This window comes from Lemur catta, chromosome 17 (assembly GCF_020740605.2).
Source record: "Lemur catta isolate mLemCat1 chromosome 17, mLemCat1.pri, whole genome shotgun sequence".
In the NCBI taxonomy this organism is placed as follows: domain Eukaryota; kingdom Metazoa; phylum Chordata; class Mammalia; order Primates; family Lemuridae; genus Lemur; species Lemur catta.
The window spans coordinates 51,144,053-51,169,256 of NC_059144.1; the positions used below are offsets into that span (position 1 = coordinate 51,144,053).

Consider the following 25,204-nt stretch of genomic DNA (forward strand, 5'->3'; position numbering starts at 1 on the left):
CCGCCACCGCTGCCGGTGCTGCTCCCGCGCCCTCTGCCGCCGCCGCCGCCGCCCCGGGAACCCAGGCTGAGGAGCGCCTCGGCCGCTGCCCAGCAGCGCGGCGGAGCGGGGAGCGGGGAGCGGAGCCGCGGAGCCGGCGGGCGGGCGGCCGGGCGGGCAGGTGAGTTCGCGCCGCCGGGACCGCGTCAGGCCGGGGCGGGGGCGCGGGGCCGGCGCGCCGGAGCCGGAAATGGCGGCGACCCTCGGGCCGGGCTGCGGGCCGCCGGCGGCTGCGACGCGGGGCCTGGGCTGGGCTCGGGGCGAGGCGGACGGCGGCCCGGGCCCCGCCGAGGAGCGTGCTCACCTGCCGGCTCCGCGGAACCGGGTGCTGTGCGGCCGCCGGCCCCGGGGCTTCCCCAGCCCCCGCCCGCGACCCCGCGGAGGGTCCGCGTCGTCCTCCGTGGGAGGCTCGAGGAAGTCGGGAACCGCCGGTTTAAGGGAGCCGGATAATGTAGTCCCCGGGTCACTATATTTATAGCTTGGAGAATTGAAGATTGCCCCTGAGCGCTCTGTAAATGAATCTGCTAGGTGTTGTAAATTCCAAAAAGCATTTGATTTGTTTAAGAAAAACCTTTCATCTGCTGTATAAAAACATTATTTTAAGAAGCGCTTTGTATCGCACTCTTACGGAGAGCGCATTAGGAACTCATCCGTTCGGGTTCTAACTTGGTGTTAAGTGGTTGGATTAAGGACTCCCTTTTTCATGTCCCTAAGAGATGATTTCTCAAAATTCATTCCGTTGTGTCATACAGGAAAAGGAAGTAAGAAGTCCAGCTTTAGTTTTGTTTTCAGGTTTAGGCTTGCTGGGGAAGATTTGGACTGTTGCTTGTTGGTGGTTCGGAGCCTAATAGGTGCTGGGTTTGAATTGTTAGACACTTTGTTTAGAAAAGCCTATTTTAATGATAAAAGCAGTGACATTGCTCCGTCTATCGTCATGGTTGCCTGAAGGCAAAACTATACCCAGAGCTTCTGAGATTTTATGTGCATTTGTTTGCTTCTCCGTTTTTAAAAAGTATCATGCTGAGTTTCAGGAATCTGTAATCTGCCAAACACGGTGAAATTAGAAGCCTCAATTTAAGGGCTTTGGGGAAGTTTCTAACCCACAGTTCTCCTTTCACCTCGGAGTGTTGTAGGACTGATGGTGGCTGGGGGCCCCAGGTGGCTTCTGGCCCAGTGAAGGGCTCTGGGAGCCGCCGCTGGCTGGCTGACTTTGTGGCGTCTAGGTGGAAACCCTTGGTGAGGGGGGATGGCCTGCAGGGTCTCAGTCCCCCCAGCCCTCTGTGACCGCTGGCCCCCGGACTCATCCTGCACCCGCCACAGCAGGCTCCTTTCTGGTCCGCGAACAAACTCGTGTGCTCTGTCCTCAGGCCTGCCTGCAAGGCTGACTTCCTCACCCTCATAGCTCTCTGAGGCATTCCCTGACTACCCTACTTATTTCAACTCTCTGCTTCCTTGTTTCCTGCCTCTCTTCTCTGCTTAATTTTCCCACGGCACTTAATTCTTCTAACGTCCTATTTAATGCATTTATGATACTTATATTTTACCGTGAGGTAAGGTCCGTGGGGAGACTGCTTTGTGCAAAGAGCAGTGCTGGCACACTGGTATGTGCCCAGTAAATATTTGTTGAATGAATGAAAATGAGCCTACCCACAGCTGTGCAGTATGATGGCCTTGTCACCCGGAAGTGCTTGTGGGTGAGTACTGATCGCTTAGAGGTACAGGCTTCTTGGGAGTTGTGGGATGAGTAACATTTGTCCTTGGGACAGAGTCACCAACTCCCACCTGTCCACTGAGGAAAGACGGCCGGGTACCAGGTGGATTGGGGGGTGCTTGGTATCTGCTTGTAAATCTTTTTGCAATTTTGAATCTATAATTATTTAAAAATTTAAAAAGTTTTTAAAAGTCAAATCTGCCACTGGTAAGAATGCTTTTAGAAATTTTGTCTTTGATCACCAGAAAAAACCCTCCTGCTAGTCCTTACGTTCTGTTGTGCCATTTGGTAAGTAGAGTGGGGTGGGATCATGTGCCTGGCTCTTAATTGAGAAGAACTTCTGAGATGAGCCTTCCTGATGCCTCAGCCCAAGGCCCGTCGGCCCTGATGCTGTAGCCGAGCCCAGCAGGACCTGCTTTCTGACTCAAGGCTCTGGAGTCCTTTGCAGAACCTTCACCTCACGTCCACATTAACTCAGAGTGAGTGGCTTTTCTTGAGCTCCTGGAGATGATTCTTTTAGCGTGGTTCAGAGATTAAACAGATGCTGCACATTCCTAAGCCATTTCTGTATTCTCGAGTCCCCCTCACTTGCAGAGGGTGGACATTGGTGGGCTCAGCTGTAGGACTATCCTGGGCACCAGTACCTTGCGCAACATCTCACTGTTAATAGTTGTCAGACCTGGAACTTGAACTCAAGCCTTCTTTACCAGGTTTCTTCTAATTATTCATTGACCACTTACCTGACATTACCGTGAAGAATCCTAGAATAAGCAGCTGATGGTGTAGCTGTGGAGCCCAGATGTGAGATGCTCACATTGGTCCCTGAGGTATAGTAGATGGTCAGTGGGTGTTCGTTGAATGAATAACTGAAGTGCAATGGGGCCGGAGGTCATGATAAGGTACAATTTTATCTAAGGTGGAAGTTCGCTTCTGAAGTTGGGGAGTAAGGTGAAGGGGGTGGTATACAGGGTTTGGAGCGTGTGGTGCTGTGGGCAAACCATACCAGCAAGTGAGAGCAGCCAGTTTTTCTCCAGTGAGGAGACAGACTCCTGGTCTTCAGGAGACAGGTTAGAATACGTCTGTACAGAAGTGAGACGTGAGGACGGGTCCTGCACAGGAGAGACCCTGGATCTCAATGGTGGCCCTCGTGCGCCTCCAGGTGTCCCACGCTGGGCAGTTCACGCTGTCCTACTCCTAAAGTGAGTTCACGACCGTATTCTGATTGGAGCATTCTTGTGCTGCAGGTTGCTGGCATGTGTCCGGGGAGTGTGCTCTTCTGTCAGACACACCTCCTGCCCATCACAGGCCTTCCCTCTGTGCAGCAGCAGACTCTGTGCTAGACTCTCCTTCCTGAAAGAGGATGAGACCAGGACTCCCGTGACTGAGGCCCGTTCTGTCTCTGAGCCTCTGCACTCTGTAACGTGAGGGTAGTTGTCCCTACCCTGCCTGCCCGGAAAGACATCTCATCTGCTGCTTCCTAATAGAAGTGACCGAGATGCTGAAAAATCATAATAGCCTTATTTTATGGAAATGCTACTTTAAGAGCTGGGACTGCCTGGACCCCTTCCCCAGATAATGACGTCTGTGGAAGAGGATTAGCAGCTAGTCTGTTACCAGTCACTAGCAATTCTGCTCTGAAGATTTAAGGATTAGATTACCCAGCAACCTTTAGCGTAGATTTTGTCTCTCATCATCCTTTGCATTGACTTTGAGTACCTTGTGTGTTGATGAAAAAGTGTGTTCTGCTTCATTGTTGGTGCATGGCAGACATTCAATAGATATAGGTCATTAAAAATAAAAATTGTTTTAAATTTGAAGAGTTTTCCAAATACGTTGCTATTTCACATTGCAATTGAAGAAATGGCCAGGTGCCATAGCTCACACCTGTAATCCCAGCCAAGGCAGAAGGACTGTTTGAGGGCAGGAGTTTGAGACCAGCTGGGCAACACAGCAAGACTCCATCTTTACAAAAAAAAAATTAGCTGAGTGTGGAGCCCAGGAGTGTGAGGTTACCGTGAGCTATGATTGTGCCATTGCACTCGAGCCTGGTGACAAAAGAAGACCCTCTCTTGAAAGAGAGAGAGAGAAATGAAGGTCAGCATCTCATTCTCTAAAGAAGGAAGTACTTAATGAGGCCAGGTTTGGGGCGCATCTAAGTGATGCTATCTTGATCAGTTGCAAATTCTATCTTGGTCAGTTTCCGCTTCAGGACTGATCTGTAGACATCAAAATTTCACTTCATTCAAAAATCATTCTATGTTTTACATGAATAGTTTTACAGACCTAGTTCTGTAGCAGAGAACTTTGCCATTTATTTCTGACATATTAAACCTGACATCTTAAGCCAATATTAATATTTATATCTGTTTTTTTTTTTTTTCTTTCTTTCTTTGAGACAGGATGTTGCTCTGTTGCCCAAGCTAGAGTGCAGTAGTGTCATCGTAGCTCACTGTTGCCTCAAATTCCCGGGCTCAGGCAATCCTCTGGCCTCAGCCTCAGAGTAGCTGGGACTACAAGCACACACCACCAGCATGCCTGGCTAATTTTTTTATTTTTTTGTAGAGACGGGTCGCACTATATTGCTCTGGCTGGTCTCCAACTCCTGGCCCCAAGCAGTCCTCCTTCCTGAGCCTCCCAAAGTGTTAGGATTACAGGCGTGAGCCACTGAGCCTGACCTTGATTAATGTTTTTAAATTTTATGATACCTTGTGGGTACTTAGTGAATATTCCTTAAATATATGAATGCAAATAAACCTATCATCATGCATTATTTGTAATTTTATTGTCCTTTTAATTGTTCTACATTGAACATGTATCACCAGCAGCAATGGTCATTTACCAGATGAAGTGTAGAGTCCTTTGGTGTCTGCATTGCTGTGTTCTGAGGGGTTCTGTGCAGACTGGTTATAAAGTTACGATCCTGGCAAGTCAGAGGGTTGGAATGCTGACTGGCCAGCCTCCTATCAGCTGTGCCCCACCCTCCTGGGTCTCTGGAGTGTGGCCAGCCTCTTAGAGAGCTCTCCGTGCACCATCCTCTGCTCTTTCCTCTGGGTGGAGTGGAAATGTGTTCTAGTGAAACCAACAGAACGCAAATACCCAAATACAGAATTAGACGGTCTAATTCTGACCCTGAATTGCTAACCCTGAAGGGGCAGGGGCTGAGTTCAGGTGCTAGAGGTCCAATCCATGGGATCCTCACCCCGTAGCCTCAGAACAGAGGTGAGCCCGGGCCAGAGGCCTCCAGCCACAGCTAGGCTGCAGGTGCCCGGCCAGGTGAAGGGGTGACGGCAGCTCAGCAGAGGGAGTGAGTGCCACGGCCTAGCTTTTTTTTTTTTTTTCTTCTATTGTTGGGAGAGATTAGTAGAAGAGCAAATGTTTCATTTTTTTTAGTTACGCAGTTGCATTGCATTTTTCTTTATTAAATAGGAGTGTCTTTTATTGTGAGAGGGCTTCTCTAAGAAAAATAATGGAAAGAAATTCTGGGTCCAAGAGTACAAACTTCGTAATTTTTGCCACGTATTACCAAATGTATATTCCCTCTGGCAAATGTATCTGTGTCTTTTCCCCTTTACTCAAAAAAGATTTTAACACTTTATATTTTGGCGTTCATTTAGCTACTATTGTAGGGTTTGATATTAAAATCTGAGTGGCTTTTCTTTTTCTTTTTGCCAGTGCAGTACATTTTGCTAGATCTCCCTTGATGTATTTAAAAAAAGAAAATTCAGGCTGGGCGTAGTGGCTCAAGCCTATAATCCTAGCACTCTGGGAGGCCGAGGCGGGAGGATCACTTGAGGTCAGGAATTCGAGACCAGTCTCAGCAAGAGCAAGACCTCGTCTCTACTAAAAATAGAAAGAAATTAGCCAGCCAACTAACAAAAAAAGTAGAAAAAATCTGCCGGGCATGGTTGGCACATGCCTGTAGTCCTAGCTAGTCGGGAGGCTGAGGCAGGAGGATCCCTTGAGCCAGGACTTTGAGGTTGCTGTGAGCTATGATGATGCCACGGCACTCTAGCCCAGGCAACAGAACAAGACTCTGTAAATAAATAAAAATAAAATAAGAAATTTCTTATGAGCCAGTTGTGGTGGTTTGCCTGTGGTCCCAGCTATTCTGTAGTCCCAGCGACTCAGGAGGGTCACTTGAGGCCAGGAGTTCAGAGCCAGCCTGGGAAACACGGTGAGACCTTCCTCTCTTAAGAAAAAATACATTTCTAATTGTAAATGGGCTTGTAAAGATACCTGGAATGAGTCAGTATGTTTTTATTTTTTTTACTTTTATTTTTCTTTTGGAGACAGAGTCTTGCTCTGTTGCCTGGGCGGGCTAGAGTGCCGTGGCGTCAGCCTAGCTCACAGCAACCTCAAACTCCTGGGGTCAAGTGATCTTTCTGCCTCAGCCTCCCGAGTAGCTGGGACTACAGGCATGTGCCACCACGCTCAGCTAATTTTTTCTGCTTTTTTTTAGTTGCCTGGCTAATTTATTTCTATTTTTAGTAGAGAAGGGGTCTCGCTCTTGCTCAGGCTGGTCTTGAACTCCTGACCTCGAGCTATCCTCCCGCCTCGGCCTCCCAGAGTGCTAGGATTACAGGCGTGAGCCACTGCGCCCGGCCAGTCAGTATGTTATTAAAAGTAACTGAAAAAGTTGTATTCCAGACAAGGGCTTTTACTGGATGGTATCCATCTTTTTTGTTGTTTTGTTTTTTAGCTAATAAATGTTCTTCTTTTTTGGAGAGAGAGTATCACTGTTTTCCCAGGCTGGCCTCAAAGTCCTGGGCTCAAGTGATCCTCCCACCTTAGCCTCCCAAGTAGAGAATATAGGTATGTACCACTGTACTCTGCTCAGCTTATACTTTTTTTTTTTTAACTTTAATGGCTGTAAACCATCTTATGCATTTAATGTTTTAATGATGAAGCTCTTCACATAGAAATTTAAAAAAAAATTAACACCATATAATTGTTCAGTTTGATTTTGAGATGAACCTATAAAGTCTGCAGTTTAAATATAACAGGTTTTTTGTTTTTTGAGACAGAGTCTCGCTCTGTCACCCCAGCTAGAGTGCAGTGGCACCATCATAGCTCACTGCAACCTCAAGCTCCTAGGCTTAAGCGATCCTCCTGCCTAAGCCTCCTGAATAGCTGGAACTACAAGCGGGTACTACCACCACCATGCCCAGCTAATTATTTCTGTCTTTTTTTTTTTTTTTTTTTTTTGTAGAGAAGAGGTCTCACTGTTGCTCAGGCTGACACCTATGAAGTATTTCTTAACTTGTCCAAGCTGTATTGCTCCCCCTTTGAAACACTGTATCTTCCTATGAAGTTCATTTGAAGGATTCCCACCCATCCCCAGTAGCAAACTCTCTGAAATGATACTATGTGTAGTTTGTTGAACAGGCACTCTGGGCCAAGGTTACTTAATATGCATTAGCCATTATTCCCAGGACAGCCTTGCAAGGTAGCTCTTAAACAATTTTATAGGCCTGACATGGTGGCCATGGCAGGAGGATTGCTGGAGGCTAGGAGTTTGAGACCAGCCAGAGCAACATAGGGAGACCTCATCTCTACAAAAAGTGGAAATATTAGCCGGGCGTGGTGATGCACTCCTATAGTCCCAGCTACTCTGGAGGCTGAGGCAGGAGGATCACTTTAGCCCAGGAATTTGAGGTTGCAGTGAGCTCTGATGATGCCACTCTAGCCCAGGCAACAGAGCAAGACCCAGTCTCAAATAAGAAAAATTTTTTATAGATAAGGAGACAGTTACACATATTCTCCAGTATAATGCTATAATATTGAAGAAGCATAAACAATGCCATTATACATGTTAAAATGACAACACAGATTTTACAGAATTACCTCTTAAAATGTCATTTCTGCTGGGTACGGTGGCCCACACCTGTAGTCCCAGCTACTTGAGAGGCTGAGGTGGAAGAACACTTGAGCTAGCCTGGGCAACACAGTGAGATCCCTGTCTCTAAAAATAAATAAATTTTTTGTTAAAAAATTTCATTTCTGTTGGTGGCATTTTCTCATGTCATCCTAGTGGATTGTTATTGACAGATGGGCTCACAGCATCATGGCTCCCACGCTTGGTTCGTCTGCCCCTGCCTTTTTCTTTCATAAAAATTTATTTATGGATATACTTTAAGACAAAGGTATTAGAGCTCACACAGAACCTGAGGTGGCCATGAGTAGGCAGCCTGGCCCCTAACCCGTCTCCTCAGGCAGCTGGACTGAGATGCACTCAGGTGTTCATGGCACAGGCATCCTCATGAACATGCTCTAGTTTAGGAGGAACATACCAACACCTCCTAGGTGTCTGTGATTTGTACCTTTTATTTGTGGCGCGTCTTACACTGGCAGCATGTTACAAAGACAGCGTAGCTACGCGCCAGACCTGGGTGCTGGCATGGGCTGGTGTCTTTGCCCTGTGTTCACCAGAATAACCATCCTGCTGGATGACAGCTGCTTCCATGAAAGCCTTAAACATAGGTCTTCCCCTGTATTTTTATTTTTTGGGTTTTTTTAGAGACAGGGTCTCACTCTGCCTCCCAGGCTGGAATGCAGTGGCGTGACCATAGCTCACTGCAGCCTTGAACTCCTGGGCTCAAGTAGTCGGTCCTCCTGCCTACGCCTCCCAAAGTGCTTGGATTACAGGCCTGAGCCACCACACCCAGCTCCTCTGTTTCTAAAAGGCAAAGGACAATAAGGCGAATTAATGAACTGTGAGTTTTTGTTGTTGTTGTTAAGGAAAACACGTTTTACATCTAAAGTGCTATGCAATAATAATTACTGTTAGTCTTTAAGCTGAGAGTTAATTAAAATATAACCAACAAAACTTATGCAGCTATATAAACTTTGTACATGTATTTATTTTATTTTATTGTTATTATTTTTTATTTTTTTTAGAGATGGTCTCACTCTGTCACCCAGGCTGGAGTGCAGTGGCATGATCACGGCTCACCGTAACCTCTAACTCCTGGGCTCAAGCGAGCCTTCTGACTCAGCCTCCTGAATAGCTGGGACTGCAGGCGAGTGCCGCCATGCCTGGCTAGTTTTTTATTTTTATTAAAACATATTATCAAGGGTTAATACAGCACCTTATTCAGAGAAGGCTTGATGTCAGGGCAGGGAAGAATTCCTCCCTTGTATCAAATGGTTGCTGAGAATCGGTCATGAGATACAGTGCTTGGGAATCAGACTTGGGTTTGGATCACAGCCCTACTGATCCCTGGCAATGTGACCTCAAGTAGATGCTCAACCTTTCTGAGCCTCGGTCCTCTCATCCGCAAACGGTTATCGTGTGCCTGGCATTGGTCTGCTCACATCATACAAGCTAGCTCACAGACAGGCCCTGCTCCAGACTATTTTTATCCCCATTTGACAAAGAGGAGACTGAGATGTAGAGATGTCAGTACCTTGTCTGGTCGTTGAGCCCTGCGAATGGCGGAGCCCCGTTCCAGTCCAGGCAGGTCACCCAGAGCTGCCCCCCCCCTCGCGGGACCAGGCGTCCATCGCACAGGCCGCCTGGGGGTGCTTGGTAGGGTACAGGCACGGGTGCCCCTGAGTGCTCCCACAAGGTGAGCGTTCCCTAAGTTGTAGCTGCTGTGTAGGTAAAAACTATAGCAGTGACCACAAGTTCTGTGCCAAACCTACTGTCTTTCCATTTTGAGATGCGTGTGTGTTGTAGCACTGCCTCGGAATTTCAGCACGTTGTACGCCTGGCTTGTCATGGTTTAACTGGTGCATCTTGTACTTGGTTGCATACTCTATTTGATGGAATCGTTTGATTCTAGTCGTCATTGCAGGGAAACAGTCACTCTGAAACCGTGTTTGTAGGCTCCGGCAGAGGCAGTCCACAGTGGCAGGCACTGGCCTGCCGTCTCTTCAGGGTGAATTTCTGTAAGGGCAGCCCCTAGGCCAGGGGTCAGTGCCGGAAAGTTGGTACCATTTCCGTCAGTTATGTTTCAGAAGTACTGCCGTTGGAAGTGCAGGAAACACCCTGGTGTTGCCTGTGGCATTTTATGAGCTCTGACTCACGCACTGTGTGTGTCTTAAGGTTCCGTTCTGGAGTCTCCCTGGTGGAGCAACCAGTCCACCCTGTGGGGTGGAGCCGCGGCTGCAGGGTGGGTCATTGGGTTTACAACATCATAAAATGAGCAGGGCAAAGGTTACTAAGTAAATGTGTTACCAGTAGGATTGTGGTCATGAGCATTTTTATAAATTTGTGTGTTATTTGAAGTTGAAGATTTGAGTGTTACGATTATCTCTTAATTCAGGTAATAAGAGAATTCTTCCTGGTAGGCATGTTTCATTTAAAGTTTGGGACTGTGGTAAGAATTTTGGGTCCTGGTAGTGGTTCTGTCCTAGAATCTTTCTCATGAGTCATTTTAGTGGCAGTGCTGAGGTCATGGACGTGCCGTCCTTTCCGTCAGTCCCATTCGGTTCCTCGGGGTTCCAGCTTGTCGGAGCCTTGGCCGCCCAGGTATCACGCCCCGTGACCTCATTCGTTTCTCTGCTGTTTGGGCCCTGAAAGGTGATGTGTGCGCAGGACTGCGGGGGTGGGCAGAGGCATCTGGGCACCCAGGGCACTTGCTAGAGGATAGGGGCACAGTGGTGGCTCCTCACGGACGGGTCACAGGGAGCCCCCTGTCTTGAGCAGCGGGGTTGGAGCGTATGTGACTCTTCTGCCTCTTCTTGTGTTTAAACGCATATCTGTAGTATTTTTGCTCCATTTCTGTCCTCTACCTTTTGAATGATTGTATTCCAAGCATCAGTTTACTAAGGAAAATCTTTATTAGATGTCTGGCCATAAATCAGTACTGATAAAATTAAGTCAACAAACATTTATTGGATGCTCTGGTAGAACCTGGGCAATAATAGCTGCTTATAAATTAAAAGGGCTTCAGGGTGCTGGGTTTCATTTTCTTTATAGCTAATCACACCCTTGGAATGGTTTTACAGTTTGGGAAACCGGGTTCCAGGCAAGGGTGTGGCTCTGGGTTGAGGCAATTCAGTTTTTCCCCAGGTGTCTGCCTGCAGCAAGTGGTGGTCAGTCTTGTTTCCTTGCGTTAATTTTGTGAAGCATGCTGGGTGCAGTGGCTCCCACCTGCGATCCCAACACTGTAGGGGGCCAAGGTGTGAGGATCCCTGGAGGCCAGGAGTTCGAGACCAGCGTGGGTAAGGTAGTGAGAGTCTGTCTCCACAAAAAAATAAATGAAGTTAAAGGGTTGAAAAGTCAGGAGTGCAGATGAGGAGGCTGCGTGGCACTCGGTGTCCCCAGCCTTCTCGCGTTGGCTCTTGCTTGTCGTTGCTTCAGATGTGTTCGTGGAGTCAGGTGGCGGCCGTTTCCTTCTGTTCTGCAGTCTGCTAAATTTTTTCTTTTGGGATAAATAAGAAATTCAGAGTTACACATTCGTACTGCTGGGCCTTTCTCCTTTTCGCTGTGTTCCGGTTCCTGTCCAGCCTGCTGCTGGACCTGCCTGTTGGAGTGTCCTTTGGCAGTCGAATGTTACATGGTTCATTATGGATTTTAAATATTCCCCAGAAAGTTAGAAATAACACCAGTTTTATTTCATCTTTAGTATTTTTATGTTTAGCAAGAGATTTCCATCTGCACACTGGGCCAGGGGCATCTAAGCAAAGCAGCAGGTACCTGCCCCATCTCCTATCTGCACCTTCGTCCCAACAACTCTGCATGCCGTGTCATGCCTGTTCCCTGACACATGAGGCAGTACCTGTGTCATCCCCGTCCCAGTGTGACTGGCACTCTTGACAGTTTCTTGCTTGTTTCCTTTGTATTTTTATGTGACATTACTTTGTGGTGCTTTACCAACAAATACACATCATCTGTTGTCTCCCTAGCTCTAGGGTGTCAGCATTTCCTCTTTCCCTCCCCTTCCCCTGACGTCTGTTGTCTGTCCTTTCTAGAGTTGTCCCCCTCCCCAACCAGGTTGCTAACAGCCCTTTTCTTGGCTTCTTTATTTTCGGACCATCCATTGTAGGATGTATTATCTTTGTGGCCTGGAACTTCTCTCTGCACACTCTCCAAAACTAGATGAAAAAAAAAGAATTAAAAAAAAGAACATAAGTAAAATTGACTTTTTTTGGTGTGCATTTCTCTAAGTTTTGATATATATAGATTTATGCAGCCGTCACCATAGGATACAGAACAGTGCCATCAGCTGCCCTCCTCTACCGACCCCTGGCTGATCTGTTCACAGTTGCTCTGGTTACGCATTCTTGGGAATGTCCCACAAATGGGATCATAGAGTGTCTCACCTTCTGAAACTAGCTTCTTTCACTCAGGGTAACATCTGCAGAGTCATCCAGGGAGTGTGGGGGCTCCGTGGTTTGTTTATCCATTCACTAGTTGGAGGACATTTCTGGAGTTTGGAGATTGTAAAAATTCATATACAGTTTTTTGTGTGAACATTCATTTTCATTTCTCTTGGGTAGATACATAGAAGTGGGATTGCTAGGTCATGTAGTAAGTCTATTTTTAACTTTATGAGAAACTTCCGAACTTTCCCAGAGCAGCTGAAGCATTTTGCGTTCCTGCTAGCAGCGCTGCTGTTCTTTCTCACTGGCACTTGGTGTTGTCGGGTCTTTTTTTAGAGCAGTTCTAATAGGTGTGTAGCAGCATCTCTTTGTGGTTTTGACTTGATTTCCCAAGTGAGCGGAGATGTTGAGTATCTTCTCTTGTGCCTACTCACTGCAGCAGCGGTTGCCCACCGTGGCTCATGCCCTGCCTCTGCTCGCCACCCCTGCACCAGCTGCTCAGGGACGTTCAGAGCAACCTTACCCGTAATAAGAACTGGGAACAGCCCACGTGCCCTTCCGTGGAAGAACAGATGGATAAGCTGTGGTCTGCACGCAGTGGAGTGTGACCACAACTGGAAATGAATGAGTTATTGCTGTGTCCCGCAACTCAGATGAATTTTAGAAACACCTGTAGTCTCAGCTGCTGGGGATGGGGGAGGCTGAGGTAGGAGGATTGCTTGAGCCAGGATTTAAGACCCTCCCACCCCCAGCAACATAGACCCTCATCTCTTAAAAAAAATTAAAACTAAATAATGTTTTGGGATATACATATGAGGTCATGTTTTTTAAAAGCAACAGAGTAATAAACATTAAATTCAATGTGGTATATGCAGGAGAACACAGGAAGCTTCCGGGTTATTGATAGTTTTCTAGTTTCGAAATTGGGGATGGGATCATGGTATTTATTTTATCACGGTGCATTATAACCTATATTCCCATTCTGTCTTTCACATATTACATAATACTTAAAACAGAACAAAATACCATTTTGAGAAGCAGTCTTCAGGAGAGCCTAGGTGACCTCAGACAGTCTCAGTGATGCTGAATTCAGAGAGGCGACAGAATTTATTAAAATGGATAAAGTGAAAATTGTAGCCTATGATGGTAAAAATACTGGCTTTAATACTACAGGATGAATAAGAAAAAATGGCTTTTTTATGCCATGTTCTGTTATTTATCAATTTTGAAAGGAAGCATGGAAGAAACTTTTTAAAAATTTATTCTAGCGTTGCAGAAATGACTACACTGTGCTATATCAGAGAATTCCAGTAGGAAGAAGCTTATAACTGTGTAGCCTCATATATTACCTTTGTTATACAGCATGAGAAAACATAACTTTTTTGGTTTCTTTTTTTTTGTGACAGGGTCTCACCCTGTCATCCAGGCTGGAATGCAGTATCACAATTATAGCTCACTGTAGCCTCTAACTCCTGGGCTCAAGTGATCCTCCTGTCTCAGCTGAGTAGCTGGGGCTACAGGCACCACTCACCACCTCCGGCTAATTTTTCTTATTCTTTGTAGTGACGGGATCTCACTGTGTTGACCAGGCTGGTCTTGAACTCCTCACCTCAAGCAGTCCTCCCACTACAAACTCCCAAAGTGCTGGGATTATAGGCATGAGCCACTTTGCCTAGCCTTTTTTTGTTTGTTTGATTGTTTGAGACATGGTCTTGCTCTTTTGCCCAGGCTAGAAGTGCAGTGGTGTCATCAATAGTTAACTGCAGCCTCAAATTCCTGGGCTCAAGGAATCCTCCTGCCTCAGCCTCCTGAGTAGCTGGGACTACAAGCATGCGCCACCACACCTGGCTAATTTTTAAAATTTTTGTGTAGAGATGGGTTCTCTCTATTGCGCAGGATAAACATAATTTTTTTAATGACAAATCACAAGTTATTGCCTTCTTAAATACATTCTTTAATAAATTCATTTTAAAACTCAAAAAAAGGAACAAAAATAGGCTTCATTTTAAGGTGTTTTCAAGTTTTGTTCTTTCAGAGTTGGCATATGATTTTCCCCCCAACAGTAGGTTGAATTCAATAGCAACTCTTTACAAAACATTTATTTTCCAAAAGTTAATGTTAATTTTTTAAAACCCACAAAACTTCATTTCTCTTTCCCAGTATCACATATCCTAACAATGAAGTCAGACACTGCTGTTTGGGGCTTAAGTCTGTCTTTTAGTCATAAGACTATGTTCCAAATGAGCTTGAAGCTTTTAAAAGTTCATATTCCCCGACAATGGTTAGTTTTTAACTAGGTTAACTTTTGAAATGTGTGTGAAATGGTATAGAAATCTAAATTTAATAATTTCTATGCTTGGACAACATTTATTCCATTTTGTGGCTCAAGACATAGAATGCCAGTTTTTAAGTATTTATTTTGTTGAGACAGGGTCTTGCTATGTTGCCCAGGCTGGTCTTAAACTCCTGGCCTCAAACGATCCTCCTGCCTTGGCCTCCCAAAGTGCTGGGATTACAGACATGAGCCACCGTGTATGGCATAGAAGGCCAATTTGAATAATGTTCATAGTAGTAGCTACTTCTGGAATGGGCTGTTAATGTACTATTTTCTTACAGGGCCAGCAGACTTTATCTTAGGCTTTGTGTCTGTTGAGAGCAGCTACAGACAGTACAGAAGCAAATTACTGTGTCCCAATGAAAGTTTATTTGTAAAAACAGGTAGCCTGTTGTAGAAGATTGGAGAATTTTATGTTTCACTTGATTTTCTTGTATCTAATTTGCTTTGAGAACAAATAACCTTAATTAGATAGTTTCTTTTCTTTTACTGCAGGTAAAATTGACATACAGTGAAATGCACAGATCTTAACTGTGAGTTTCAGTGAGTTTTGTATATGTATACATTTATAAAATCACCACCCCAATTAAGTTATAGGATATTTCTTTCTTTTCTTTTCTCTCTCTCTCTTTTTTTTTTTTGAGACAGGCTCTCACTATGTGTGCCAGGCTGGTCTTGAACTCCTGGGCTCAAGCTATCCTCCTGCCTCAGTCTCCCAAGGAGCTGGGATTATAGGTGCGTGCCACCGTGCCCAACTAAGTTATAGGATATTTTTATCAAGGTAGAAGATTTTGCTTCACCACTCTTAAACAGTCACTTTACTGATTTATATCATGATAGATTATTTTTCCTGTTAATCTTTGTATAGATGGAGTAATTTTGTATCTAGTTTGTTTTCATTAACATAATATGTTTGAGATCCATCTGTGTTATTGCTTGTGTATGTCATTCCTTTTATTGGTGAATAGTAATCACTTCTGTTGGTGGCCATTGGGGTCGTTTATCCACTTAGAGCTAATATAGTGCCAGTTCCTGTAAAACCCAGAGACTTTCGGCGACATCAGTCTGTCGCCTCAATAGAGTAGCCTTGTGTGTTACCTCACTTGCATTGTACTCCCAAGCCAATGTTGGTAATTTTTGCTACATCCTATGTATTAAAAAAAAGGGGGGGGGGGGAAGAGATCTTTTACCTAGATTTGCCCTTTCCAGTGGTCTTCGTTCCCTTCTGAAAATCTGGATTTGCATGTGGTACCATTTGCCTTTAGCCCAGATAACTTTCTTTGGCATTTCTTGTATTTTAAGTCTTTGTGATGGGTTTTTCTAGCTTCTGGTTATCTGAAAATGTCTTTATTTCACTTTTGTTTCTATAGGATGTTTTTGCTGGAAATAGAATTCTGTTTTTTTGTTTGTTTAAATTTTATTGTGTATACTTAAGATATACACCTGATGTTATAGGATACATAGATAGTAAGATGGTTACCATAGACGAACAACTTAACATAGCAATCATCTCACGTAGTTAGCCTTTTCCCCTGTGTGGCAAGAGCAGCTATAATCTACTCATTTCCCAAAAATTCTGAATACAATACACTATTATATAGTGAATCTCATTGATTTATTTTGAAATGTTAAATCCAGCTTGCAATCCTGGAATAATTACTTAATTGTGATGTATATAACTTTTTCTATATTGTTAGATTCAACATGTTAATATTTTGTTAAGGATTTTTGCATCCGTGTTTATCAGGGATTTTTTTTTTTTTTTAAGACAGACAGGGTCTCACTCTGTCACTCTGGCTAGAGTGCAGTGGCATCATCACAGCTAACTGCAACCTCAAACTCCTGGGCTCAAGTGATCCTCCTGCCTCAGCTTCCCAAGTAGGTGGGACTACAGGCATGCGCCACCAAGCCTGGCTAATTTTTGTATTTTTTGTAGAGACGGGGTCTTGCTGTGTTGCTCAGGCTGGGTGGAGATTTTTTATTACAAATTAGTTTTATTAATAGATACAGGGCTATTCAGATTTTCTGTTTCATTCTGTGTCGATTTTTAAAAAATTATTACGGGTACATAACCGTTGTATATCTTTATAGGGTACATGTGATATTTTGATAAAGTTTACCCTGTCTTATTGATGATTATAGTCCATTCTGTGTCAATTTTGGTAAATTGTATTTTTCAAGGCATTTGTCCATTTCTTCTAACTTTTCTAATTTCTTGGCATGAAGTTCATAATATTCTCTCATCTTTTTCATGCCTCTAGGATCTGTGGGGATGAACCCTCTTTCCTCATGTTGCTGATGTCTGTTCTCTATTTCTTGGTCAGTTTGGCTAGCTGTTAATCAATTTTTTTGTTGTTTCAGAAGAACCAACTTTGGGCTTTGTTAAATTTCTCTGTTGTTTGTTTTCTATTTGACTCGTTGCTGTTGTTTATTATTTCCTTCCTTCCATGTATTTTGGGTTTATTTTGCTATTTTATAGCATCATGAGGTGGAACCTTAGGTCTTGATGAATATATTGTGCACTGTTCTCCAGGAAAACAGAACTAATGTCTTTCTCTGTCTCTACTGTCTCTACCTACGTACCTTTCCAAAGGAGATTTGTTACAAGGAGTTGGCTCATGTGATTGTGGAGTCTGCAGGCTGCGGACTGAGGAACGGTGGGGTGTAATCCCAGTCCCAGGGCAGGAGGAGACCAGTGTAGCAGCTTAGCCTGGCATGCAGGAAGAAAGAACAGGCAAATTCCTCCTCCTCTACCTCTTCGTTTTATTCCCTGTCCTTGGAGATCCAGGCATTGGCTGCGGCCCACCCATGTGGGGGAGGGCAGGCTACTTCACTGAGTCCATGAGTCCTAACACTCATCCCATCCAGAAACATCCTCACAGACAAATGCAGAAATAATGTTTAATCTGGACACCCATTGGCACAGTCAGGGTGCCACATAAAATTCACCATCACATATGTTGTATTTTATTTTTCAATTTAATATATTCTCTAGCTGGGCTCAGTGGCACACGCCTGTAGTCCCAGCTAATCTGGAGGCTGAGGCAGTAGGATCACTTGAGCCCAGGAGTTCAAGGAGAGGTATGATCAGGCCACTGCACTCCAGCCTGGGCAACAGAGGGAGACCCTGTCTCTTAAAAAAAAAAAGAAAAGAAAATTATAATTTCCGTTGTGATTTCTTCTTTGGGCTACATGTTATGTAGAAGTATGTAGAAGAAGAATGTTGTTTGATATCAAATACTTGAGGTTTTCCTATGTATCTTACTATAAACCTTTAAATTAGGGTTTCTGATTCTCTTAAGGTCAGGGCACACTGTGTGATTTCAGTGCATTTAAATTTATTGGAATCTCTTTTAAGGCCCAGCATATGATATGTCTTGGTCAATGTGCAGTGTGTGCTTAGAAAGATTGTTCTGTAGATTGGTGGTGGTTCTGTGACTATAGTTGGGTCATGGTGGTTTGAGAGTGTGGTTTTATCTTTTTTTGTTTGTTTGTTTCTTTCTTGTCTCTAGAGATGGGGTCTCACTGTGCTCAGGCTGGTGTCGAACCCCTGAGCTGCAGCGATCCTCCCGCCTCGGCCTCCCAAAAAGCAAGGATTATAGGCATGAGCCACCGCACCCAGCTGAGAGTGTGGTTTTAAATCATCAGTATTTTTCATGATTTTTTTTTATGTCGATTTCTGAGGAAAGTATTAAAATTACAATTGGGTATTACATTTTCATCCATTCTGACAATCCCTGACTTTAAGAGTTTCATTTTCATTTATCTTTTAACTTTTTAGCTATACTTCTTATTTTTTGTGTAGGTGTTGCTCTAGGGATTAAAATACATATCTTTAATTTTTCAGAGTCTGCTTAGGGTAGCAATATTGTAGTCTGTCATGTCCAGTGTGGCACGGGACTGCTCCTCCACACGCCCGTATACTGTGGGGTCTGCCTGTAAATATTATAAACCCCACAAGACAGTGTCTTGATTTTTTGCTTTGAACAGTCTTATGGAATAAAGTCCATCAGCTCCACGCTTGATATTTTCATCTGTACTTGTTGATGGTTTTTTTTTTGTTTTTTTAATTTTTTTTGTAGATTAGCCTAACATGGCAGACCAGAGACAGCGCTCACTCTCTACCTCGGGGGATTCACTGTACCACGTTCTTGGGCTGGACAAGAATGCAACCTCAGATGACATCAAGAAGTCCTATCGGTAAGAGGCCACGCATGGGCCACCCTGTTCCCTTAGAAGGACAAGGAAGCCCTCCTGTGGTTTAGTCAGCATTTTACCAAGCACTACTGCGCACACTTTTTCCTGGCAGACTTGGTATTAGTCTGTAACAGTTCTGTTGCAGCTTTGTGTGTGTAGTGTGCTCCTTATAGCCTAAAATTGTTATGTTAATGCTCTCTTGGCAACAAAAAATAGCACTGCGTAGGTCTTACAGACTGCGCACAGCTCCACAGGGAGTCGGGGCTGGAACCTGTTGAGAGGCCACCGTGGTGCAAGCAGAGCTTTGCAAAGGCGAAAGGAGTTACTTGTTTTAACGCAGTGGTAACAGTCTCTTTGCTCTGTTGTGTTCTTCCAATTGAACTTGAAGAACTTAACTCTCAGGTACGGTTTCATTTAGTAACCTGTAAGAGACATATATCATCATTAATCCAGACGATTCAGATAGTCCTCCTTTTGTGTTCTTCGCGTTGTAAAACTTACTAAACATTAAATTGCTGTCATTAAGCTCTCTACGCTCACCACCACCTTGACAGTGTGCAGTGAGCCGGCTGGGACACCAGGGCTCAGTGGTGGGGTTTGCCTTTGCACGGTTCAAGTTACCGGGGCCCAGACCCTCACTCACCTGGGGACCTCTGTGGGTGGGTCGGGGTGAGAGGGGGGTTGCCCTGAAACGACCCTGACATTCTGGAGCTCTGGAAAGCTGGAGAGTGAAGTGGTAATGGGTAAACATTTCTTCCACCGGGCCCTCCAATGGATAAGTGTAAAACTTGAAACCAAGATACAGCCAGGAAATGATTTTGGTTTGCAGGAAACTTGCCTTGAAATATCACCCTGACAAGAACCCTGATAACCCAGAGGCCGCGGACAAGTTTAAGGAGATCAACAACGCCCACGCCATCCTGACGGACGCCACAAAAAGAAACATCTACGACAAGTACGGCTCCCTGGGGCTCTACGTGGCGGAGCAGTTCGGGGAGGAGAACGTTAACACCTACTTCGTGCTGTCCAGCTGGTGGGCCAAGGTGAGGGGCAGGTGGTGAACCACTAAGCTGCGGGGCACTGAGGGCGCCTCATGCCTGCGAGGACTGCAGACCTGAGGGACCAGTGCATCTGATTCGGACACTTACACTCCTGAGACATGGTTCCTTTCTCCTCGCCCTGTGACGGGTGAGGGTCCGTGGCTGCTCGTGGCCCGTGGTAACGATCAAAGCGCAGCGCAGGGGCTGCAGAGCGAGACCTGTGGAGCCCGTCGAATCAACACGATGTTCTTTTATAAATGACTCCAGGTTCTTAAAAGGATGAGGTGGGGAGGAAGCCTTCATTTCTTACTAGCATTTCTCTGTTTCCTTATTTTATTCCCAGTGTGCCTCTCATGTACAGCCGAAGGGTGTGAGGTATCCCAGGGCCCTTAGCTGTGGGAAGCCCGGTTCCAGCTTTTACTGCTCAGCCGTCATTCCGTCTTTAAACATTTTTCTTTAAGCCACCGATGTCCTTCTGTCTCTTCTATTCAGTTCTGTCTTTGTCCTCATCTGGACAGCACTGTTCTCGGTGTGGAACGTGCCACAGCCTGCCGGTGGTCTCGGAGGCCGTGCAACGCCAGGCTCTTGTCTCCCCAGGCCCTGTTTGTCGTCTGTGGCCTCCTCACGTGCTGCTACTGCTGCTGCTGCCTGTGCTGCTGCTTCAACTGCTGCTGCGGGAAGTGCAAGCCCAAAGCGCCCGAGGGCGAGGAGACGGAGTTCTACGTGTCCCCCGAGGACCTGGAGGCACAGCTGCAGTCCGACGAGAGGGGTGAGTCCTGTCCTGGGACCCGCATGCCTGTGTGGGGCGGAGCCCACACGGGCCCTGAATGCTGTCAACCTATCTTGTCAAACAGGAGGGCACTGACACTGTGCCGCGAGTGTTTGTGGTGGCAGCTGGGACTGTTGAGGTGTGAACATGGACCCTGGAGGTAAAGCAGGCGCAGAGGGCTGTCCCCACCCGTGACCTGCGGTAGCCATAGATCCCAGGGGCCGAGAGGTGGGGCGGGTGGCAAGCAGGTGGGCAGGGGCCCAGGGCCAAGGGCTGGCGGTGACTGGAGGTGCCTGAGGAAAGCCGTATTGGGTGGAGGTCAGCCGGTAGCCTCTCCCCGTGGAGCGTTTGTCCAGGTGACCGAACTTTGTGTGCAGGACGGTGTTGATGGGCACAGCCAGGCGGCTGCCCTCCTGCAGAGCCCCGAGTCTGCCACACAGGCCGGTGTGGACGGGCGAGGCCAGGCGGCTGCCCTCCTGCAGTGCCCTGCGTCTGCTTGCTTTTCAGAGGCCACAGACACGCCGATCGTCATACAGCCAGCGTCTGCCACCGAGACCACCCAGCTCACGGCCGACTCCCACCCCAGCTACCACACTGACGGGTTCAACTAAGTCTGGGAGAAGCTGTGGTCCCAGGCGGTCAGTGCCTGGCCACCCCAACCTTAGAATCATGAACTGTAGTCACAGACACGGGGAGGCTGCTGCCTGCCTGCCGCGGCTGCGCTGGGCCCCGCCCGCCACCTCCACGCCCGCCCAGCATCGACCCCTGACCCACGAAGTGCGTAGCATGCAGTATTTAAAGCAGTGTAGCTACGGCCTCCTTCCGTTTTTCCTTTTTTAATAGCATGTGTGGGGTTATGTTCCATGTCTGTGTTGTGGACGTGCACGGCGTGGCCGTGTTAGCCGGACGGTGGAGCTGCCTGGGGGTTTCGGTCAGGTCGGTCCAGTGAGGGTTGATCGCAGCCGCCAGGTGCTGCCCGGCCAGGTGGGCAAGGAAAGGAAGGAGCTGCCCCTTCCTGCCCTGTGTTCTCGGAGGCCGGAGGCAGGTGCTGCCTGGCGGAGCTGCGTCTCCGTGTTGGCCTTAGGGTCTGGTGTGCGCTCTGTGCTCCCCAGCCCCAAGGCCGCAGCAAAGTTGTGATGTCACCTGCCGGGTCCTCCGGGTACCACCAGCATCCTTGCCCGTTTCGCGTGTTTGTGTTGGGCACGGGTTACGTGGGGTCTCTTCGCCTTGTTGACGGGGCCTTGCAGTGGGATTTTTCCTGTGGGCAGATTTGCTGTGGAAGGCACAGGAGGGCCCCTTCTGGGACTGAAGCCACGTTCTCTGCACGGTGTTTCTAGCCTGAGTCTCCCTGTCACAGGGACTGTGAGGGTCCTGTCCTTGGAGCTGTGTCCTTCGCCAGTGTGTGGGAGGTCGTTTGCATTCCTGCCCCTTCCCAGGCAGAGAGCTGGATTGTCGGGGCCACGTTTCCCCTCTCCCCCACCCGGGGTCACCCTCCACATTCCTTCAAGCCACCTGTCCCTTTTGTAATAAATCCTTTCTGGACCTTTAGAACCACAAGTGGTAGGACCAGCCCAGTCAGTCAGTCAGAGGGACTGAGTTCTGGTGTGGGTGGTGCACGGCTGCCTGTACCCTGCCCTGGCGACGGGCAGCCCCCAGAGCCGTGTTGGCCAGAGCACTCCGACTCCACTCGCCTTCGCCCCTCCCCGATGGTCAGGCAGGACTAGAGACGCTGGGTCCCTGGAGGAAGGGCTGGCTGGACCAAGGTCCCTCGGCCACGGGAGGGCTGCGTCCCAGGGAGGCCAGTGGCCAGCCCGTGGGATCCCTTTGGGAACCCTGGGAGCTGGTCTTTCTCCCAGACTGGGTGGGGGCTGAGGCAGTGTGGGTGTGACGTGCCCGTGCTGGCCCAGGGCTGGGAGCTGCCCACTCCCCCGGCAGCGCAGGCTGCCCCCGTCCGGGCCCCGGAGCAGAGTCTGGGGCTGGTTTCTGCAGAACTTGCCGCTGGCTGCTGCTGAGGGTCTTCCGAACTTGCAGTAGAGATGAAGACGAGGAGGAGGCTGTGCCTCTGCCGGCTCTCTGGCTGGGCCAGACCAGAAGGTGGTCCCGAAGCCCATTCCTCCCCGCCCACCTGCCGACTCTGGCCCACCCGGGGCTGTGAGAGGAGGACGTGTCAGGAAGGTGCTGCTGGTGGGGGCCCCGCCGGGTCCAGCCAGGCTGTGTGCCGGCCAGGCCCCCGCTGGCCCCTGCAGACCCGACATGAGCCCAAGCTGGCTGCCAGCACCAGGTCCTGGGGCAGCTCGATCCATTTTCTTTGCTTTTTACTCATTGAAATGATCATGAAGACCTTCCGTGAGAGGGAGATATGCACTACACTGTGTTATTAAGTTAGAAATAGTTTGTTAAAATCAGACCTCTCATAAAAGGATAAGAGATTTACTGTCTGACCCATCCTGGAGCAAGGGAGGAGGCGAGATGACAGGGACCCTCCTCTGCTGACCCCGGACAGCAAAGGATTCAGTCTGAGGTGCTGCTGCAGCCGTGGTGATTTTTCTAGACACAACTTAGGAAGTGAGTTGTTTCCCCCGGAATGGCCCAGAGCCAAGCTCCACCTGGCCCTCGGGGTCTGCACGCAGCTGTGGCTGGAGCAGGCCCGGGCCCTTCCGCACTGTCCAGGTGGGCCCCTTGCCAGGTGGCTTCCCAGTCCCAGGATCCCCTGACCATTGCTCAGAGTCGCACAGCTGCCCCGGACGGCGGGGCATAGCAGAAAAGAGCAGCAGGTCTGGAAGTTTGTGGAACCCAGGCCCCCGTATCTGTAAAAACTAAACATAAATCAAGGATGCCCGGCACTCTTCCCACTAACTGACCCTGAGGCAAAGCCCCCTTTTCATGTTTTACTCTGTGGGTTGTAAGGCTTTGTTTTCATTCAAGGAAAAAGATCTCCCTGGTTTCGCTTCCCTTTCTCTCGAGTGGACTGTTTGTTTCCCTTCTAATAAGCAGAGCTGGTGTGTCCCGGGGGCGGCCTGAGCTCCTTCCTGCTCACTTGCTGCCAGGTCAGGATGCCCCTGCAGCCGCCAGCACCCCCGCCTGCTGGTGGTGGCGACACGGGCACCTCAGCCCCACTCCTGGCAGCGGGTGGCGCGGCCGGCGTGTTGCCAGGGGGGTGCTGGGGTCGGTGTGTGCTGAAGACCCTCCAGGTTCACCCAGGGTTCCCTAAGGGGTCCGGCAGCACTGACCCCTCTGAGCGGCAGGAAGGGGGCCCAGGAGACCTGCGGGCCCCTCCCGGGTAGCCTAGCCGCTCATGTGTAGATTTCTGTTTCCCCTCAGTGACATGGGCTTTTCTTGTCTTCCTTTTGGCTTTATTTTTAAACTGCTTTAGATATACTGCTTAATGTTCGTGGACTTCCCTAGTTCTCTGACGTTCGGTTAATGCAGCCAACACCCAATGGGGACCTTTTAGAGAGAGAGAGCCGAGTGTGCTGTGTGTGGTTGGCGGGAAGCTCCGTCTCCTTGTCGTCGGCTGCTGGACTTGGCCACCAGGGTCCAGTTCAGGAAAGGGCCCGCAGCATAGAACAGTCAGGACTGTCCTCAGACGTTCTAACCCGGGTGTCACCATGGCGGTGCCCGTTGTCCTGTGGAGCCCCTGGCAGTCCGTCCCAGGTGAGCCTCGTGCTGGAATATCTCCCCGCGCAGCTGGTGGTCTGGGAGGTGCCCGCCTTCCCCAGCTCCGGACAGGTGGGCACTGGCATGCAGGCAGGGCACGGGGTGGGTCCTGCCCACCCTCTCCTGGCTGTGGCGTGGCTTCTGAGGGGTATAAAAAGCGACTGATCTCATTCCTTTCCCAGTGGTCTGAGCTGTGCGCCCGCGTGGCACAGGACTGACCTGTTCCTTCGGTTGTGAGTCATGCTCCTGTGGAATTGGCAAAAGCTACATTATTACTGTCCTTACAGGCACGGTTCGCGTTGTCACATACTGTGAGTGTGGGCTGTGGTATGTGTCCGTGTGTGTACATATGTGTATATGTATATATCACACAGCAGGCGTGTCATGCTGCTGTCTGGCAGTGAAGCAACAAGTACAATAAATGTTGGCTCTAAAATGGCCTCTGGTTTCTTGGCAAGCCGGACAGGGACAGGGTCTCCACGTGGCGGGCGCACAGAAGGGACCACCTCAGCCGTGGTGTGCCGGGAGCGCGTGAGCCTGAGCACGCTGCCCGGCATCAGGCATCTGCAGGGTCGCGTGAGGGTGACTGTCACAAACACCAGCCCATCCCTGGGGGCTGTCGTCCTCCCCTGATCCACAGGTGTGTGTCCCCATGGAATCTAAGTGGTGACTGGAAACCCTTCCCTCCCTTGAAGCATTAAAACCAGTTTTCCAAGCAGCAGGTACAGTGGGTGGGGAAGCGCCTGTCGGGCAAGCTGGGAAGGCCCCGCCCTGGCCCCAGGCCCACCCTGAGAGGTTGGGCAAGAGGGGCAGGAGGGGTCGGGGGCCACCGCCCTCCAGGGAAGGGGCTGGGGCTCTTACAGGCAGCACCTTCCCACAGATTTTGTTTTCCTGGAAAATGGGGTTAATGTTTCAAGCCAAATGAGGGGAGGAAGTTTACACTGAAACATACATACCTTGTTTCTAAAATTAAATGCAGATGCGTGGAAGTCAGTTGTCCATGCTCTGGTTCTCACTGGAATCGGACCGTGCTGGGTGCAGGCTGTGTCAGAACCCCTGGCCAACCCTGGCTCCCACGGGCACATCTGAGGGCCAGTCTGGTGTCGCATGGTGATCGCTGTCTTGTGTGTCTGAATGTTGACCTAAAATAAAAGATATCTGTTGTAAAAATAAATGTTTTCACTGCA

The 25,204-nt window shown here is 48.2% G+C and overlaps 1 protein-coding gene across 6 annotated transcripts; it reads left to right on the forward strand.

Annotated features, from left to right (window-relative positions):
- On the forward strand, positions 1–25,204 carry DNAJC5 (DnaJ heat shock protein family (Hsp40) member C5). Of its 6 annotated transcripts, XR_006729633.1 has the most exons (6): positions 420–2,229; positions 18,437–18,554; positions 19,381–19,594; positions 20,189–20,360; positions 20,446–20,520; positions 20,868–20,891. XR_006729633.1 is itself a non-coding variant. In XM_045529405.1 (5 exons), exons 2-5 carry the CDS (start codon positions 18,448–18,450, stop codon positions 20,956–20,958), a joined length of 744 nt encoding a protein of 247 aa, XP_045385361.1. In that variant the 5' UTR covers positions 1–160; positions 18,437–18,447; the 3' UTR covers positions 20,959–25,204. The 6 variants fall into 6 exon arrangements, 5 of the variants coding, with proteins under 5 accessions (XP_045385361.1, XP_045385359.1, XP_045385363.1 ...); XM_045529405.1 differs by lacking the exon at positions 420–2,229 and adding an exon at positions 1–160 and having other exon boundaries at positions 20,189–20,520; positions 20,868–25,204; XM_045529403.1 differs by having other exon boundaries at positions 413–2,229; positions 20,189–20,520; positions 20,868–25,204.

What these genes read in the sequence shown, in the direction of transcription:
- DNAJC5 (XM_045529405.1), top strand. Translation starts at nt 18,448, where the DNA reads ATGGCAGACCAGAGACAGCGCTCACTCTCTACCTCGGGGGATTCACTG. An exon ending in TGTCCAGCTGGTGGGCCAAG is followed by an intron (nt 19,595 to 20,188) that starts GTGAGGGGCAGG and finishes TTGTCTCCCCAG; the next exon opens with GCCCTGTTTGTCGTCTGTGG. An exon ending in TGTGAACATGGACCCTGGAG is followed by an intron (nt 20,521 to 20,867) that starts GTAAAGCAGGCG and finishes CTTGCTTTTCAG; the next exon opens with AGGCCACAGACACGCCGATC.